Genomic DNA, 18601 nt, shown 5'->3' on the forward strand with positions numbered 1-18601 from the left:
GATGTGGTCTCCTCACCTCCAAAAAGATCTACTGGCACTAGAAAAGGTTCAGAGAACAGCAACTAAAATGATTAGGGGTTTGGAGAGGGTCCCAGCTGAGGAGAGATTAAAGAGGCTAGGACTCTTCAGCTTGGAAAAGAGGAGACTAAGGGGGGACATGATAGAGGTATATAAAATCATGAGTGATGTGGAGAAAGTGGATAAGGAAAAGTTATTTATTTATTCCTATAATACAAGAACTAGGAGCCACCAAATGAAATTAATAGGCAGCAGGTTTAAAACAAATAAAAGGAAGTTCTTCTTCACGCGCACAGTCAACTTGTGGAACTCCCTGCCTGAGGAGGTTGTGAAGGCTGGACTATAACAGTGTTTAAAAGGGGACTGGATAAATTCATGGTGGTGAAGTCCATAAATGGCTATTAGCCAGGATGGGTAAGGAATGGTGTCCCTAGCCTCTGTTTGTCAGAGGATGGAGATGGATGGCAGGAGAGAGATCACTTGATCATTGCCTGTTAGGTTCACTCCCTCTGGGGCACCTGGCATTGGCCACTGTCAGTAGACAGATACTGGGCTGGATGGACCTTTGGTCGGACCCGGTACGGCCGTTCTTATGTTCTTAAATGTCTGCAAATTGATTGGTTGATTATTTGCTCCATTATCTTAGAATCATAGGACTGGAAGAGACCTCGATCTTGTGGGTACTGAAGTTAAGCTGAATGTCAAGGAGGAGAGGGACATGGAGAGCAAGGAAGCCCCCTGCTCTGTGTCTCTTCTCCAGGGACGACATTGGAGCATAGCAGGGAGCAGGGGTTGTTGGGCAGAGGAAGCCATTTGTGAGATATGGGAGAGGCCAGATACCGCGCTAGGTGAATCCTAGACGATCAGGGTTGGAAGGGGCCTCGGGAGGCATCTAGTCCAGCCCCCTGCTCAAAGCAGGGCCAATCCCCGGACAGCGTTTCCTTAAGCGGCCCCTCAAGGATTGAACTCACAGCCCTGGGGTTAGCAGGCCGAAGCCTCAACCCACCGAGCTGCCCCTCCCCCAGTCAGCCTGAAAGAGACACAATTCAAATCTCCATTTCCAAGGTTTATTGGTTGGCCTGGTTCACAGGCCGGTTCAAACAAAGGCAAACAGCTCCCCTCCCCCGCCCCCGCCCCTCCCCTCCCCGCACAGTGGAATAAACGCACAATAAATAACCACAATAAATAAAATAAACCACAACACACATGAGAAACCCAGGAGTGGCGAGCGATTCGGCCCGGCAAACCTTCGCCAGGTTAGACGCGGGAGCCCCACCCCCAGCGCGGGACATTTTAACATAAAACGTAAAACGACTGAAATCCCCGAAGAGACGTGAGATCAGGGATTCGACAGGAAACTGTATCTCAGATACAAATATCTCTGCCCCTCACAATGAGAACATCATTCCCTTGAGTGAGCCAGGAGTCCTGGCCCCCGGCCCCCCCTGCTCTAACCACTGGACCCCACTCCCCTCCCAGAGCCGGGAGAGAACCCAGGAGTCCTGGCTGTGTGTAATGTACGTCCATATAGCCAGCTAGGGTCATGTATACACCGTATACGTACAGGGACCCTACACCGAATCCGTACCGAGGGGGCCAGGGCGTAGTCCAGCCACCACAAAGCCCTCTCAGCAACAGGGCAGGTTGGGGTGAGGTTGTGTCGCTGCTCAGGTCAAAGAGTAACACAATGTCACACCCGCCGCCAGCCTGATTTGGAGGATGGCTCTTTTGTTGGAAAGAAGACTTTGTCACACACACACACACACACACTCTGAAAATCTGGGTGTTTTGTAAACACACAAACTCCCAGAATTGCCAAAAATTGGTGTGGGTTTGGGTCAAACACCCACAGGCAACATCCGTGTGTGTGTGTGTGTGTGTGTGTGTACAGAAAACTGTCTATTATCTGCAGCTGTGTGATACAAACACACAAACATTGCCTGCGGTTTTGTGGGTCTATGTGTAGACACACCCACTACCCCCTTCTGATGTGTATATAGAATCTTAGAATTTGTGGACGGACACACACACACGCACAATGGCCTATAGTTGTCATAGGTGTGTACAACACACACAAAAATCTCTCTGTGCACCAGCACAGCTTCGTTAACCCCAATAAATATAAATACATAAATAAATAAATTATTAGCCACAATAATTAGCCATAATAACCATAAAAATAATACAATATTAGTTAACACAACATTTTTGTAGGTCAGTGGCTCTGACCCGGTTCTTGTTTTGTTCTACCAAGATGCAACCCAATGCCCCATCCTGACCACCACAGACAGGCCAAGTCTAGAGAGATTGTCTGGTCCCTAGAGGTGGGCACATGGGACAGATTGGCAGAGAGGCATAAAGGACGTCCAGAGAGGGCTTCTGATCATCTCTGATAGTCAGTTTGATGTGGTGGGATGCGGGTGGTAGTCTCGGCTTTGGACGCCAGTTGGGTAGAAGGATTGAAGAGTTGACCGAGGATGGAAGATGGTGGGTTGACCAAGGATGCAGGATGCGTTGGCCAAGGACAGAAGACAGTGGATCATTATTGGGGAGCTCCTAATTCCAATGCGATCACCCCAAAATACACCTGCCCATTGCTGTCCAGATCTAAATATTGGGCCGAGTCGATTTCAGAGGAGATCTCGTCGCCTTTCATCAACTGGAAGACAGCTCCTTGGTAGATGGACTCGAACCACACCCCCTCCTTATTCTCGGCGGCCTTGGACCCCTCGCAGAACGACTTGATGGCCATCAGCAAGGGAACGTTTTCTGGGTACTCGACGGAGTAGCGAAAGATGGTATGCTGGAGAGGAATGGACTCCTCCGGACATTTGTCTCCCTTGAAGACCACCTGGGAGTAGATGAAGTAGAGGCCGTCGGACGGGACCACCAATTTATTGTTTACCAGCGTCATCCCGTTCTGCATCATGGTGTGCGCCACTTTGTCAGTCCAGATCAGCTCTTTGGAGTCACTGGATGCTGGGAGGGACAGAAGAAGACAGACGTGGTCAAAACCCAGCAGGATTATTCCCTATGATCCAGCCATGAGTGGTCAAACCCTACCTGGATTGTCCCCCATGATCAGTCTACCCAGGCTTTGGCCTACATCATCCCCCAAAATGATAACTCTTGGTCCTAACCCTAGTCTCTCCCCTGTAGTCAATCTACCCAGGCTTTGGCCTACGACTCAATCCAGTGATGGCGTGTCTAATCCTTGACAACACTAGGCCAAACCCTAGAGGGACTGAAACCCCTCCTGTCCGGCTTCTCCTGGACTTCGGCCTACAACGTCCACGTAACCTCCATCACCCTGAAAGACAGGGCCCTTCCCCTCTGCGTTTCCGTCTATGAGCAGATGTGCCCCGGTGGCTGTGGAAATGTGTGCTTGTGGATGAGTGTGTCTTTGTGGAAGTGTTTGTTTGTCTGTTGCCTGCCTCAGACATAGAAACCCCCAACCACAAGCATCCCCTCCACCCACGTAGGGCCCAGTTCCTCAAACCCTCCCCCATCTCAGCTGTAAATTCCTCTTACCTACGACGTGGGCAGCTGGCTTTTTCAGCGACTGGGCTTGCAACTTCATCGTCATAGGACCTGCTTCAGAAAGAACAAATGGACGGTCAGACAGATCTTCCCTGGTTCACCTGCCCTCCCCACACTTCCCAGATGTGGCCAGAGCGAGCTGAGATGGGCAGGGTGATGTTTTCCCAAAGGGGCCAGCAGCACTGTCCGTTCTGTTCCCTTTCACCACCTCAGATTCGAAACACCGTCAATGACTGTGATTTCACGGGGAAATCCCGAGCCGGCAGCCTCGGAAAAAACCCGGAGGCATCTCGAGTCAGGCAACGGGACAGAACTATGGAGACCAGTTGTAATTTGCTGGCCCTTTTGGGAAGACGATTGAGGGCCAGTAATTAGATCTGTGGTAAATCTGGCAAGAGGAATTTCATCCGGGGCGGGGAGATTCGGCTTAGAGGCTAATGTTGGAAAATAAAGCTTGGGAAATACTTACTAAGTTGTTGTGTGTGGCCCGAACTCCTGGGTTCTTTGGGATCCTGGCAAAGAGAGAGAGAGAGGAGAGTTGAGTACAGAGGTTACAGAGTCAAAGCCGGAGTGTGTGTCGGGTGCTGTGTGTACCACACCCTGCAAGAAGCAGAGCCGCTCACATCATTACACACGGCACAGGCAGCAGGCGAGACAAAACAGAGCCCAGGGAGCCAGACACATGCGAGTGAAATGAGAAATACAGACAGCACAAAACACACCCCCAGACAAAACACAGTCGCCAGATAGATACACGGCGTCTAGGCAAAACACACCTGGAAAGACAGACACGCAAAACCCATAACCGACACTTTCGCAGGCCAACGGGCAGAGAACTACAAAGAGACACACAACTCCACGCAGGCCAGACTGCAATTGTGTGGTAAAACCCCCCAAACGCCCTCGGCCACGAGGACACACATGCATGCACACAAGCGTCCGAGCCGCACACGTGCGGACAAACCGCACACGCACACATCAGAGCCACAGGCAGGGAGCTGAAAGCCACCCACAGACAAAGACACACTCCAGCAGACACACAATCGGCGGCGGGTGGCCACAGAGCGCGTCGGGCTCCCTGGCTTGGGGGGTTACGCCCGCACCCCGGCGTCGCGACTCACCTGGCTGACCAAGGGCCCCCCGTTTCTGAAATGCAGCAGGGCGAAGACGGCCGTGGCGCCCACCAGCAGCAGGAAGGAGCAGATGCTGAGGCATTTCCAGCGCCCGTCGGTGGGTCTCGACTCCCGCACCACGATAACGCCCCCCTTCTCGATGTCGCAGACCAGACTTTCGGTGCTCATGGCCGTGGGTTTGGCTGGGCTCCGGGCAGGGATCTCCAGGGTTAGTTTCTCGCTGGGCGAAGTTAGCAGCTGGCACTGGGCGAATTCCCGGGATTTCAGTGACGCCGGCAGGCGGATGGAGCCGATTTCCCCGGATCAAAGGGGTGAATTTAGCTGGTTTCCCTGGGCAAATTCAGCCGATTCCACGGCACGAATTCGGCTGTGAAACAGGCGAACGTGGGGAATTTCACCTGAGCTGCCGGGTGAATTGAGCCGATTTCAGAAGGCGAATCGAGGTGATTTCCCTGGAGCGGAGCGACGAATGGGAGCAGATTTCACCCTCTGAGTCTAGTCAGTTTCCCCGGCGTGGAGCTCGGTCGTGCCTCAGTTTCCTTCCCCTTTGCGTGGCCGGCAGCTCTTGTCCTGGGGTGATTGATGAGTGGAGAAGCGTGGCAGCCTCGAGGCGTCGGCTCCTATTTATACGCCTCCTGCCTGCGCTTCGGATCCGCCCAGCCGCCTCCCCCATGACACGGGAGGAAATTTTCGAGCTCCGAAGCTGCCGCCCACAGAGAAGGAAGGAAAGACGAGAGTCTGCGATGGCGAAAGGCGGGAAGAGGAAAAAGCCGAAAATAGAAGGCGTCAAAAGCAGAAGCAGGAGCAGCGGCTGGAACTGTGGTTTTTGGGGAGTGGGGAGGTGTGAATCCAGCTCTGGAGAGGGTGGGGGGAGCCCCCTGGGGATACCGGGGTCCCCACCTCCCACGCCGCCGCGCTGGGACCTGGCACCTGGGCGTCTCTGTCAGGGGGGCAGACGGTGACTTGGGGGGTCAGGCGTGGGGGGGGCTGGCTGGAGTGGGAAAGGGGTGAGAGTGAGGGGCCTTGAGAAGGGTGTGGGGGGTGTGTGTGTCTGTGTCCTGTTGTGAGTGCCTGTCTGGTTGTGTGCTGTGTGTAGTTGTGTGTGTACGCGGTTGTGTGAGTCGCCATGGGTGTCTTGTATGTGGGTCTGTGCATGTGTGTGTGTAGTTGTGCATGGATCGCTGGGTGTGTGACTAGTTGTGCGTGGGTCTGTATGTGTGTGTAGTTGTGTGGGTCACTGTGTGGCTAGTTGTGTGTGAGTCTCTCTGTGTGTAGTTGTGTTTGTGTGTGTCTAGATCTCTCTGTGTCCAATTGTGTGTGGGTCTGTGTGTGTGTGTGGTTGTGTGTGGGTCACTTTGTGTACAATTGTGTGTGTGCGATTGTGTGTGTTTGTGTAGTGGTGTGTGACTCTTTGTGTGTGTGTGTGTGTGTGTGTGTGTAGTTGTGCATGGGTCTGTGTGTGTGTGCAACTATGTGTGTGTAGTTGTGTGTGGGTCTGTGTGTAGCTCTGTGAGTGTCTAGTTGTGTGTGTGTGTAGTTGTGCAGGTGTGTGTGTAGGTCTGTGTGTGTGTGCAGCTGTGTGTGTGTAGTTGTGTGTGGGTCTGTGTGTAGCTCTGTGAGTGTCTAGTTGTGTGTAGTTGTGTGTGTGTGTAGTTGTGCAGGTGTGTGTGTAGTGGTGTGTGTGTGTGTGTGTAGGTCTGTGTGTGTGTGCAGCTATGTGTGTGTAGTTGTGTGTGGGTCTGTGTGTAGCTCTGTGAGTGTCTAGTTGTGTGTAGTTGTGTGTGTGTGTAGTTGTGCAGGTGTGTGTAGGTAGGGGTGTGTGTGGATCTCTGTGTGTGTGGGTGTGTGTGTACCTGTGATGAATCTGGGGCTGATCAGCTCGGGGGGAACCCACCAGACCCCCCCAGCCCTAGAGCTGAGACTGGCTGGATCTAACCCACAGCCGCTCTGGGAGCCAGGGTCTCCCCACGGGGTTATCCGGGGGGCTCTGTAGTGGGGACCCCTAAACCCCACGACAGGGTGGGAAGTCGAAATGCCTTTGGCGGGCGTCTCACCACCTCGCCCTCCCCTGGGGGAGCTTAGGAAGCTCAGATCTTAGTGTCAGCAAATCTGGGGGGGCCTGTCAGGTGTGGGGGGGACAAAGCCATTAGGGGTGAGGGGCTGCATCTAGGTCGCTCCTCTGACCCCCACCCCAAGCCGGGGGGGTCATTATTTGGGGGCTTAAATTTTAGCACCAGCAAAAAAAATGTTGGGGTGTGTGTGATCAGAGACGGGGGGACTGTGGGATGGCGAGTCCCCCAATGTAACAGCTGGATAGGGAGGGGGTCAGACTTGGGGGGGAGTGTAGGGTGGGAGCAGAGTTTGGGGTATAGACGCCCCTACCCCGGTCCCCGAAGTGATCCAGCAACAGGCCGAGCTAGTGAGTGAACAACTGGAGACACAGTCAGAAGCTGGGGGGCAGCGGTGGGATCCGGAGGGATCAGGGTTTGGGGGGGGCTGTTTCCCAAGTCCCTCCCCCCGGCCCAGCCTCCCACCACACGGGAAAATCCGAGCGCCTGAAAGTTCAGGCCTCGTGAAGCAAGAGTCCGACATGGAGTTTTCAGCCACTTTCTTCTGCTTTCGCTTCCACCGCCAGGAGGCAAAGTGAAAACGGCCTTTCGGGCTGCGCTTCGGTTTTGGTTCTGCCTCGTCCCGGGGCCGGGGGGGGTCCCACTCCCGCCCCCCCGAGCCAGCCAGTCCCTGCCCCATTCCCACCCCCCCCGAGCCAGCCAGTCCCTGCCCCATTCCCACCCCCCCTGAGCCAGCCAGTCCCCGCCCTGGGGCCGGGGGGAGCTGGCGCCCCCTAGAGGGGACAGGCCCCTGCCCCATTCCCCACCCCTCTGAGCCAGCCAGTCCCTGCCCCATTCCCGCCCCCCTGAGCCAGCCAGTCCCTGCCCCATTCCCACCCCTCTGAGCCAGCCAGTCCCTGCCCCATTCCCACCCCCCTGAGCCAGCCGGTCCCCTGGGGACGGGGGGAGCCGGCGCCCCCTAGAGGGGACAGGCCCCTGCCCCATTCCCCACCCCTCTGAGCCAGCCGGTCCCCTGGGGACGGGGGGAGCCGGCGCCCCCTAGGGGGGAGCCCCCCTTGCAATGGGGCCGAGCGCAGGGCGGAGCCGGCCTGGAACCAGGCCCCGGCTGGATCCGTCTCTTTGCCAAAGCTGAGCCTGAGCTGCCCCCTGCTGGCCGCGCTGGGGAACGGCAGGACTCGGCTCCGGGGTTCCTGGGTGGTTTGTCTTTGCCCTGGGGGATCCCGGCCCCACGGCGCCCCTGCCCCCTACCCCGTCAGTCGGACAGACAGCGCTAGCCACCCCCACGCCCCTCTTCTAGCTAGCGAGCCATCTACACACCCCTCCATCTCTCCATCTCCAGACACCCCATCCATCCATCCATCCCTCCATCCATCGTCAGACACCCCATCCATCCATCCATCCATCGCCAGACACCCCATCCATCCATCCACTCCCCCCCCACTCCTCCATCCATCCCTCCATCCCTCCATCCATTGCCAGACACCCCATCCATCCATCCCTCCATCCATCCATCGCCAGACACCCCATCCATCCATCCCTCCGTCCCTCCATCCATCGCCAGACACCCCATCCATCCATCCCTCCGTCCCTCCATCCATCTCCAGACACCCCATCCATCCATCCCTCCATCCATCTCCAGACACCCCATCCATCCATCCATCCATCCATCCCTCCGTCCCTCCATCCATCTCCAGACACCCCATCCATCCATCCATCCATCGCCAGACACCCCATCCATCCATCCCTCCCTCCCTCCATCCATCGCCAGACACCCCATCCATCCATCCCTCCCTCCCTCCATCCATCGCCAGACACCCCATCCATCCCTCCATCCCTCCATCCATCGCCAGACACCCCATCCATCCATCCCTCCGTCCCTCCATCCATCGCCAGACACCCCATCCATCCATCCATCCCTCTGTCCCTCCATCCATCTCCAGACACCCCATCCATCCATCCATCCCTCCCTCCCTCCATCCATCCATCCCTCCATCCATCTCCAGACACCCCATCCATCCATCCATCCATCCCACCGTCCCTCCAGCCATCTCCAGACACCCCATCCATCCCTCCGTCCCTCCATCCATCGCCAGACACCCCATCCATCCATCCCTCCCTCCCTCCATCCATCGCCAGACACCCCATCCATCCATCCATCCCTCCCTCCCTCCATCCATTGCCAGACACCCCATCCATCCATCCATCTACTCCCCCCCCACTCCTCCATCCATCCATCCATCCCTCCCTCCCTCCATCCATTGCCAGACACCCCATCCATCCATCCATCCACTCCCCACTCTTCCATCCATCCATCCATCCCCATCCATCCATCCATTGCCAGACACCTCCATCCATCCATCCATCCCTCCATCCAGCCCTCGCCAGACACCCCATCCATCCATCCCCTCCCCCCCCCCACTCCTCCATCCATCCATCCATCCATCCGGCGGGGTCCGGGCCTCGCCGGCCGGTCCAAGAGGGCACTGCCAGGGTCTGGGCCTTGCCGGCTGGTCCAAGAGGGCACCGCCGGGGTCCGGGCCGCACCGGCCAGTCCAGGAGGGCACGTCAGGGTCCGGGCCTCGCCGGCCGGTCCAGGAGGGCACGCCAGGGTCCGGGCCGCGCCGGCCGGTCAGGAGGGCACGCCCGGGGTCCGGGCGCGCCGGCCGGTCAGGAGGGCACCGCCGGGGGTCGGGCGCGCCCGGCGGTCCAGGAGGCCACCGCCGAAGTCCGGGCGCGCCCGGCCGGTCAGGAGGCACCGCCGGGTCGGGCCGCGCCGGCGGTCCAGGAGGCCACCGCCGGGTCCGGGCGCGCCGGCGGTCAGGAGGCCACCGCTGTCCGCCGCGCCGGCCGGTCAGGAGGCCACCGCCGGGTCCGGGCGCGCCGCTGCCGGTCAGGAGGCACCGCTGTCCGGGCCGCGCCGGCCGGTCCAGGAGGCCACCGCCGGGGTCCGGGCCTCGCCGGCCGGTCCAGGAGGGCACCGCCGGGGTCCGGGCCACGCCGGCCGGTCAGGAGGGCACCGCCGGGGTCGGGCGCCGCGGCCGGTCAGGAGGGCACCGCCGAGTCCGGCGCCCGGCCGGTCCAGGAGGGCACCGCCGGGGTCCGGGCCGCGCCGGCCGGTCCAGGAGGGCACCGCCGGGGTCCGGGCCGCGCCGGCCGGTCCAGGAGGGCACCGCCGGGGTCCGGCCCTCGCCGGCCGGACCAGGAGGGCACCGCGAAGTCCGGGCGCCGCCGGGTCCAGGAGGGCACCGCCGGGTCCGGGCCTCGCCCGGCGGGTCCGGGAGGGCACGCCGGGGTCCGGGCCACGCCGGCCGGTCCGGGAGGGCACGTCGGGGTCCGGGCCGCGCCGGCGGGTCCCGGCGGCCCCGTCAGGGTCGGGGCCGGGCCGGCTGGTCCGGGCGGGCACGTCGGGGTCCGGGCCGCGCCGGCTGGTCCGGGAGGGCACGTCGGGTCCGGGCGCGCCCGGCTGGTCCAGGAGGGCACGCTGGGTCCGGGCCGCGCCGGCTGGTCCGGGAGGGCACGCGTCGGGGTCCGCCGCGCCGGCTGGTCCGGGAGGGCACGTCGAAGTCCGGGCGCGCCGGCTGGTCCGGGAGGGCACGTCGGGGTCCGGGCCGCGCCGGCTGGTCCGGGAGGGCACGTTGGGGTCCGGGCCGCGCCGGCTGGTCCGGGAGGGCACCGGCGGGTGAGGGAACCTTTGCGAAACCATCCAGCCGAAACTGGCCCTGCGCCAGCGCCGGAGCCCGGGCGAGGAACTGAAAATGGAAAATGCCGTAAAACCCCCGGGAGGTTTCCCAAGAGCCCCGGCGAGATTCGCTCCCGAGGCCGAGAGATAGAGACGATGGGGCTGGCGGGAGGGAGCTGCTGTCATGCCCTGGCGTGGGGGGCACGAGGGGGTGCTCCGGACGGGGGGAGGAAGCCCTGGGCCTCCCCGGATTACGGAGCCTGGTGGGAAGCCGAGGGGGGCGTGTCACGGAGTGTGGGGGCGCCAGGCCCTGCACCCCCGGGCTCCCTGCGATTCCCCAGGACTCTCAGCCAGCCAGGAAAGCAGAAGGTTTATTTAGACGACAGGAACACAGTCCAGCACAGGTCTTGCAGGCACAGATAACAGGATCCCCCCGGTTAGCTCCATCTTGGGGCCCCCCAGCCCCCCTCAGGGATCAGAGCCCGGTCTCCCTGCCTCCCCCCTTTCCCCAGCCAGCTCCAGTCTGCCAACCCCCTCCGGCCCCTCCTCTCTGCTCAGCTTCTTCCCCGGGCCAGGAGGTCACCTGACCCCTTTGTCTCCAACACCTTTAGATGCACCTTTGCAGGGAGGGGCCCGGCCATCAGTTGCTAGGAGACAGAGTGTCAGGCATTTAGGTGCACTGGCCCTTTGCTCTGCAGCAATCACACACCCTGATCCCACCACCTAGATACTTAAGAACTGCATAGGGGACACTGAGGCACCAACACAGCATTCCCAGCCCCCAGTACAAACAGTCCCACTTCATCACACCTCCCCCCTTCGACCGAACTGAGCGGGGTCCCTCCAGCCAGTGACCTGGGGAAGTTCGAACCCACCTGCATTCCCTTGGCTGCCCCAGGGTCCCCCCAGTGATGGGGGAAGAGTTACCCCAGGTCATTCCAGTTTCCGGCCCCCCTGTAGGTCGGGGGGACTCGAGGGCACCTGCAGGTTGCAGGGGGGAAGCCTTATGCCGCCTGCACCCTTTCCCCACCCCAGTACCCCTGGGGTGCACGCGGGGCTGGGGCCTTCTCCCCACGTTCCAGTCTGGGGGGCTGTGATTCGGATTCTCTCGGTTCAGAGCCCCCCTTCTGACCCTGGCCCCCCTCTGGACAGGCTCCTCGGGGCGGGGCAAGGACCTTACAGCCATCTCCCCCCTGTCCCGGGCCTTCCCCCCCCTCTGGCAGGGGTTACAGGAGCGGCCGGACATGGGCAAAGACCCCAGGCCAGTAATAGTTCTGCAGCAGCCGCTGCTGGGTACGCCAGGCTCCCTGGTGCCCAGAGGGGGGAATGTCATGGGCCTGGCACAGCAGCTGGCGGCGATACTCCTGGGGTACCACCAGCTGCCTCCTGATCCCCCCTGACTCCATCTTCCCTGGGGGAGCCCATTCTCGGTACAGGAGCCCCTTCTCCCACAGGAACCTTTTCCGGCCACCTCCCCCCATGGTCTGTCCCCCCCGAGGCTGGCCAGGTTCCTTATCCTCCGCAAGGAGGGGTCTTCCCGCACCGCGGCCTGGTACTCAGCCGCTGGGGCAGGGGCGGGGATCTGCTCTCTCTCCCCGGCTAGGTCTGGGCCCACAGCCTCTCTGAGCCCTGTCCCGGGGCGTCCCCTCCCCACCGGGTCAGGGTCCGGTGCCCCGGGCAGAGTGCCTGCCCCGGTGTCAGGGTGCAGAGCCCTGCGCCGACCCTGACTACGGTTCACGGCCAGGGTACCCTGGGTGTTACTTGGCCAGTCCTCGAGGTCCCCCCCCATTAACACCTCCGTGGGCAAATGTGGGTGCACCCCCACGTCCTTGGGGCCCTCCTTGTCCCCCCACTTTAGGTGTACCCTCGCGACAGGCACCTTGAATGGGGTCCTGCTCACACCCCTCAGGTTCAGGTAGGTGTTGGGCACCATCCGATCTGAGCCCACCACCTGCGGCCGGGCCAGCGTCACCTCTGCGCCCATGTCCCATTACCCAGTGGCCTCCTTCCCGTCTACCTCCAGGGGAACAAGGCACTCGCTCCGGAGGGGCAGCCCCGTGCCCACCCTGTAAACCCAAAACTCAGGGCTGGGAGCATCCAGCCCCTCGGAGGGGTCGACCCGGGGCCCCCCTCCCTCCTTCGCAGGGGGTACGCGGCCCGCCCCCCTTTCCTGCGAACGCTGCCCCTCATCCGGCTGGGTCTCTACCCAGTTAACCCGGTGGGGGGTTGGTCTGCTCAGTTTGTCCGGGAGTTTGGGGCACTGGGACCGCAGGTGGCCCTTCTGGCCACAGTGATAGCAGCCCATGTCCCGTTGGTCCCCTCGAATCGGGCGGTTGTCCCTGGCGCTGGCCGTTCCCCTTGGGAGGGGGCTCTCCCGATTCCCCCTTTGGGTGGTCTCTCTCTCTCTCTCTGCATCGGCCTGGCCTCTTCTGGCTGGGCCCCTCCTCCCCACCCCCCTTCACATAGTCATCCCATGCATCGCCCCCCCCGCTGGCATGTCTCTTGGTCCCTCAACCACAGCCTCAGGTCGGATGGGCACCGCTCATACAGCTGCTCCAGGACCAGCAGTTTAACCAGGTCCCCCGGCGTCTGGGCCCATCTGCCCACTTGCTGGCGTACCCCTCCATGCGGACGGCTAGTTGCAGATAGGAGACCTCAGGGGTTTTATCCTGACTCCGGAACCTCTCCCGGCACATCTCCGGGGTCAGCCCAAACTCGCGCAGCAGGGCCTGCTTGGATGGGTCGTAGTCCCCTTTCTCCTCCTCCCCCAGCCGGCCGTACAATGCCACGGCCTTGGGGTCCAGTAAGGGGGTGAGAACCCGGAGCCTGTCCACAGGATCCACCTGGTGCAGCTCGCAGGCCGTCTCAAAGGCATCCAGGAAGTCACCCATGTCCTCCCCCTCCTTACGCTGGGCCAGGATGGACTTATCAAAGCTCCGCACAGTCCTGGCCCCCCCTTCACTCACCGCCGCCAGGGGCCTGCTGCCCCCCAGCCTCGCCAGGGCCAGCTCATGGTGACGCTGTCGCTCTTTCTCCGCCCGTTCCTGCTCCCTCTGTCGCGCCTCATGTTCCCTCTGTCGCGCCTCATGTTCCCTCTGTTCCCTACGATCCTCCAGCTCTCTCCGTTGTATCTCTCTCTCCCAGTCCAGCCGCTGGCGCTCCACGGATGAGCGTCACCGGGACGATTCCCTGCTGGGGGGTGAGCTTTGCCGGGAGGATCCCCTGCTGGCCAGGGGGGTCACGGTGCCCTCGGTAGCTGGGTTCCTCCTCCCCCTCCCCCTAGGCCTAGGGGTGGGAGGTCTCGGGGAGCCCTCAGCGGCCGGCTGACCACTCCCAGCGGGTACAGACACTGGAGCCTGTGCTGCATCTGCCCGGCTGCTTCCCTCAGAGACAGGGACCGGTTCATCCCTGCGATCTCTCTCCTCCAGCCGGGCAATCAGCTGGGCCTTGGTGAGCTTCCCATGGCGCAGCCCCCTCTGCTTGCACAGCTCCACCAGCTCACACTTACGCTTCTGGGAATACATCTTCCTGCTGGCCGCTCGCAGGCCGGGGTGCTCGCCGCTCCCCACGGGTTCCAGGGGGACCCCTAGTGTGCCAGTCCTTGAGGTCACCCCCTCTCTGCCAGGGTCGAGCTGCAGACTCCTCCGCCCCGGGGATCGCTCGCTGTGATCCCCTGGGGGACCCTGTTACTGCAAAGTCCTGCTCTCTGGCCACACTCTCCCAGGGGTGAATCGCCCCTTCGTTTTACGGCTCCCCAGTCACTTACTGCAGGGTGCCGATCCCACCGCTGCCACCAGTTGTCGCGGAGTGTGGGGGAGTCAGGCCCTGCACCCCCGGGCTCCCTGCCGATTCCCCAGGACTCTCAGCCAGCCAGTAAAGCAGAAGGTTTATTTAGCCGACAGGACACAGGCCAGCACAGGTCTTGCAGGCCCAGATAACCAGATCCCCCCGGTTAGGTCCATCCTGGGGGGCCTCACAGCCCCCCCCGCCCCCTCGGGGATCAGAGCCCTTCCTCCCTGCTTCCCCTCTGTTCCCAGCCAGCCCCAGTCTGCCCAACCCCCTCCAGCCCCTCCTCTCTGCCCAGCTTCTCTCCCGGGCCAGGAGGTCACCTGACCCCTTTGTCTCCAACACCTTTAGATGCACCTTTGCAGGGAGGGGCCCGGCCCTCAGTTGCTAGGAGACAGAGTGTCAGGCATTCGGCCTTCTGCTTTGCTAGATACTTAGGGGCCTGCCCCCAGCATTCCCAGCCCCCAGTGCAAACAGTCCCACTTCGTCACAGGGGGTCAGTTGCTGCCCCGGGGGGGTGAAGGCTGCTTGGGCTGGTCAAACCCGAGGGGGGGGCCCACGTGCTGGGGCTGGGCCGGGCACCAGCGGGTCTGGTGGGGGTTTGAGACCCCGGGAGGGGGTACGATAGAGTGACCTGCCGGGGGGGGTCACAAAGCGGGAGCCCCCTGAGTCCCGGGGGGGGGGGGCAGCACCGGGAAGGGGCACCTGAGAGCTCACGCCCAGGCTCAGCCACAAGGGGGCGTCGGGGCGGAGGAGGGCGTCATTCACCCCTCCTCATGCACGAACTAGGGGGCACCCAATGAGATTAACCGGCAGCAGGTTTAACACCCCCCAAGGCACCGTTAACCTGGGGAACTCCTTGCCACAGGACGGCGCCAAGGCCAAGACTAGAACAGGGTTCAAAGACGAGCTAGAGATGTTCGTGGAGGACGGGTCCATCGATGGCTGGTAGCCAGGCTGGCAGGGACGGTGGCCCCGGCCTGTTCGCCAGACGCTGGGAGTGGGCGACAGGGGATGGATCACTTGATAACTGCCCTGGTCTGTTCATTCCCTCGGGGGCACCTGTCGGCTGACAGGGCACGGGGCTGGACGGACCTTTGGTCTGACCCAGTCTGGCCTCAGCACCTTCCCGAGGCGCTCGGCGTCATTGCACCAGTGGGGAAACTGAGGCACAGTGGGGTGGAGAACCCAGGCGTCCGGGGGGGGGTGTCCCAAACTAAAGCGCTGCCCATTAGGACGACCTTGAGCTTGTCACAGCTGGGGGCTGTCCCAGCCCAGGGGAGCCCCTCCCCCCTTTGGGGGGCTGTGCCAGTCAGGGAGCCCCTCCCTCCCATTTAGGGGGTGTGTCCTAACCTGAGGGAGCCCCGCCCACTGGGGAGGTGTGTCCCAGCTGAGCCAGTCAGATCCACCCCCCCCTTTACAAGCCCCTCCCCCCAGCCCCCCTCACCATTTGTGGGGTGCGAGCGGGGGAGGGGATTTGAACCCTTCGGGCGCAGAGAAACGAGATGAAACCACCAGGGAGACCAGGCACAATTCCAGCTTTAATTCACTGACAGGCCATAAATAAATACATTAGTGGGGGGGGGCAAGAGGGGACCCTGCCCCCCCCAGCTGCTCCCCATCATAAATAAATAATTTACAACACAGCTCCATAAATAAATAGCTCTGCCTCCCCCGCCCCCCATTTCCCTGATCCACAGCCCCCTGCTGGGGGTGGGGCCCTGGGCACCCCCAGGAACAGAGATGTACCCCAGTAACTTGGGGGGGGGGGTCACCTGCCCCCTGAAAACTCTCAGGCAGGTCTCCTGTCAGTGGTGCTGCCCCAGCGCCAAGAGGGGGAGCTTTGGATGAAAACACATTTTTGGGGTGCTGTGGGGGGCCCCGAAAAAGCTGCACCCAGAAGTTCTCTCTCTAACAACGTGTGGGGTGTTCAATTCACCCACACCCCCAAATCCAGGAGGACATTATGATCACCTAGCAAGGGGCACCCCTATAACTTGGGGGTGTCTATTCCCTGAACCCCCAAAATAGCTCTGCATTTCCCCCCAATCAGTGTCACTGTGGCCCCACTTTTGAAGGGGAACAGCTGCAAGAAAATAGCCTCCGTCCCCCAAAATCTCACTTACATCCCAAATCTCAGCTCCACCGCTTAATTAAATCAAAGGGGACCCCCAATAAATTTGTGGGGTCTAAGCCTGAACCCCTCCAAAATTCAGCTGTTTCTCCCTTCCACTGGGGGTGGGGTTAATCCAGTCACCCCAACATGGCAGAGCAGCCTATAAACTAAAATTGAGGGCACCCCAATAATTTAGGGGTACAGCTGACTGCCAAAGTATTCTGAGGATTCCCCATTAATGGTGCTGCTGTTAAAATCCCCCCAAGTCCTAGTGCACCCAGAGCATTAAACGGGGCCTGTGCGTGTGCAGAAAATCTGGGGGTGCATTAACTGGAACCCCACAATATTTTGAGGCTCCTCTGCAACCCCAGGGCTGGTCTTACACCTCCGGCCCCACACCGCAGAGCACTGATCCCAGGGTGCCCCACCAATGAGGGCACCCTGCTCGTTTGGGGGTACAGGAAAGTGACCCCCCCGCACCGGCCCAGCCGCTCCAGCCCACCCCCGAAGCCCGCAGCCGGTCACAGGGCGAACGCCCCGAAGGCCAGCGTGCCCTGGCCGGCCAGCAGATGGGCCTCCCCCTCGGTCTGGGTGGAGAGCCGGTCCCCCCGGTGCAGGGCGAAGGCCGCCCCCTGGTGGAGGGAGCGGTACCAGGGCCCCGCGCCGGGGCAGGCCGTTTTGTGGGCGCTCAGGATGGGCACGTGGCGGGGGTAGGTGTCGGAGAAGAGCAGCACGCGGTGCGCCAGGACCAGGGGCTCGGCCCCCGCGGGGCAGGCGGCCCCCAGGAAGGAGGCCTGGAAGTAGACGAAATACAGCCCGGAGGCCGGCACCACCAGCGAGTCGTTGGCCAGGCGGAAGCCGCCCCGGGTGAAGGAGGCGTCGACGTCGCTTCGCCAGCGGAGCCGCGCGCCGGAGGGGCCGGGGTGCCCTGCGGGGGGGGCAGAGAAAGGGGGGGGGTTAAACCAGCGGCCGAAGGGCTCAGAGACAAACCAGACATCGGGGCATTGTTTCTACCCCTGTTCTCAGCGGCACCCGCAGCGCGGCCCGATTCCGGCCTCCGCCAGCAGGGGGCGGCGCAGAGCGAGGGAGGGGGCGGCCCCCAAGGGCAGCGACTCACCGACGAGATGGGCGGCGGGCGCCGGGGGCCGGTCGGCGCGGTGCCCCAGGGCGGGCCAGGGGGCGGCTGCGGGGAGAGAGAGAGAGAGACGAGTCATTGCCATGGCCGAGAGCCGGACGCCTGGGTTCCCTGCAATGGAGTCCAGACAAGAGTCCAGTCTGGGGTTGGCCTGGGGCGGGCGGGGCGTGTGACTTACCGGCGTCTGCAGAGCCTCTGACCCCCCCTCCAGCCTCATCTTCCACCTGCAAATGAGGGGGGAATATTATGATGGAGCTCTGCCGGTGCCCCTCACTCCCGACCCGCAGCCCCTGCCAGCCCAGCCCTGCCCCCCCAGCTCTGCCGGTGCCCCTCATTCCCGACCCGCAGCCCCTGCCAGCCCAGCCCTGCCCCCCCCAGCTCTGCCGGTGCCCCTCACTCCCGACCCGCAGCCCCTGCCAGCCCAGCCCTGCCCCCAGCTCTGCCTCACTCCCGACCCGCAGCCCCTGCCAGCCCAGCCCTGCCCCAGCTCTGCCAGTGCCCCTCACTCCCGACCTGCAGCCCCTGCCAGCCCAGCCCTGCCCCCAGCTCTGCCGGTGCCCCTCACTCCCGACCCGCAGCCCCTGCCGGCCCAGCCCTGCCCCCCCCCCAGTTCTGCCGGTGCCCCTCACTCCCAACCTGCAGCCCCTTCCAGCCCAGCCCTGCCCCCCCCAGCTCTGTCGGTGCCCCTCACTCCCGACCCGCAGCCCCTGCCAGCCCAGCCCTGCCGGTGCCCCTCACTCCCGATCCGCAGCCCCTGCCCGCACCTGTCTCTGGGAGTACCCGTACAGCACGGTGCCCAGCAGCGCCCCCAGCAGGAGGAAGCAGGTGCCACGAAGCAGGTGCCAGCAGAGATCCCTGCGGCTCTGCGGCCCCAGCTGCAGCAGGAGGGGCCCGGCCTGCTCTGACTGGGGCTGCATGGCTGGGGGGGCTGAGCTGGGAGCCAGGGGGCTGGCGGGGAGAGCAGAGCCGGCAGAGCGTGTGGCTGAGGCAAGGCGGCCGGAGGAGCCTGTGATGAGGCAGCTGCCTGGCTCGGCTCTTTATAGGGGAAGGAGGCCTCAGGCAAGCTGAGGTCACTGGGGAACCCCGGCGTTCGGGGAACAGGCGCGGATGTAACCTCGCAAGAGA

The 18601-nt window shown here is 62.2% G+C and overlaps 2 protein-coding genes across 3 annotated transcripts; both read right to left on the reverse strand.

The window, feature by feature from the left end:
• Positions 1 to 1183: 1183 nt before the first annotated feature.
• On the reverse strand, positions 1184 to 5270 carry TNF (tumor necrosis factor). Of its 2 annotated transcripts, none has more exons than XM_039517232.1 (4): positions 4680 to 5270; positions 4028 to 4070; positions 3550 to 3609; positions 1184 to 2997 (listed from the first exon to the last, which is right to left on the reverse strand). In XM_039517232.1, the coding sequence occupies exons 1-4, from the start codon at positions 4857 to 4859 to the stop codon at positions 2561 to 2563; spliced, it is 720 nt and encodes a 239-aa protein (XP_039373166.1). In that variant the 5' UTR covers positions 4860 to 5270; the 3' UTR covers positions 1184 to 2560. The 2 variants fall into 2 exon arrangements, with proteins under 2 accessions (XP_039373166.1, XP_039373165.1); XM_039517231.1 differs by having other exon boundaries at positions 3550 to 3612.
• Positions 5271 to 16862: 11592 nt separating this feature from the next.
• LTA (lymphotoxin alpha) lies at positions 16863 to 18393 on the reverse strand. Its single transcript, XM_039517063.1, has 4 exons — positions 18241 to 18393; positions 17655 to 17700; positions 17459 to 17524; positions 16863 to 17269 (listed from the first exon to the last, which is right to left on the reverse strand). Exons 1-4 carry the CDS (start codon positions 18391 to 18393, stop codon positions 16863 to 16865), a joined length of 672 nt encoding a protein of 223 aa, XP_039372997.1.
• Positions 18394 to 18601: the final 208 nt, after the last annotated feature.

The sequence above is a fragment of the Mauremys reevesii genome, unplaced genomic scaffold (assembly GCF_016161935.1).
Source record: "Mauremys reevesii isolate NIE-2019 unplaced genomic scaffold, ASM1616193v1 Contig1, whole genome shotgun sequence".
In the NCBI taxonomy this organism is placed as follows: Eukaryota; Metazoa; Chordata; order Testudines; family Geoemydidae; genus Mauremys; species Mauremys reevesii.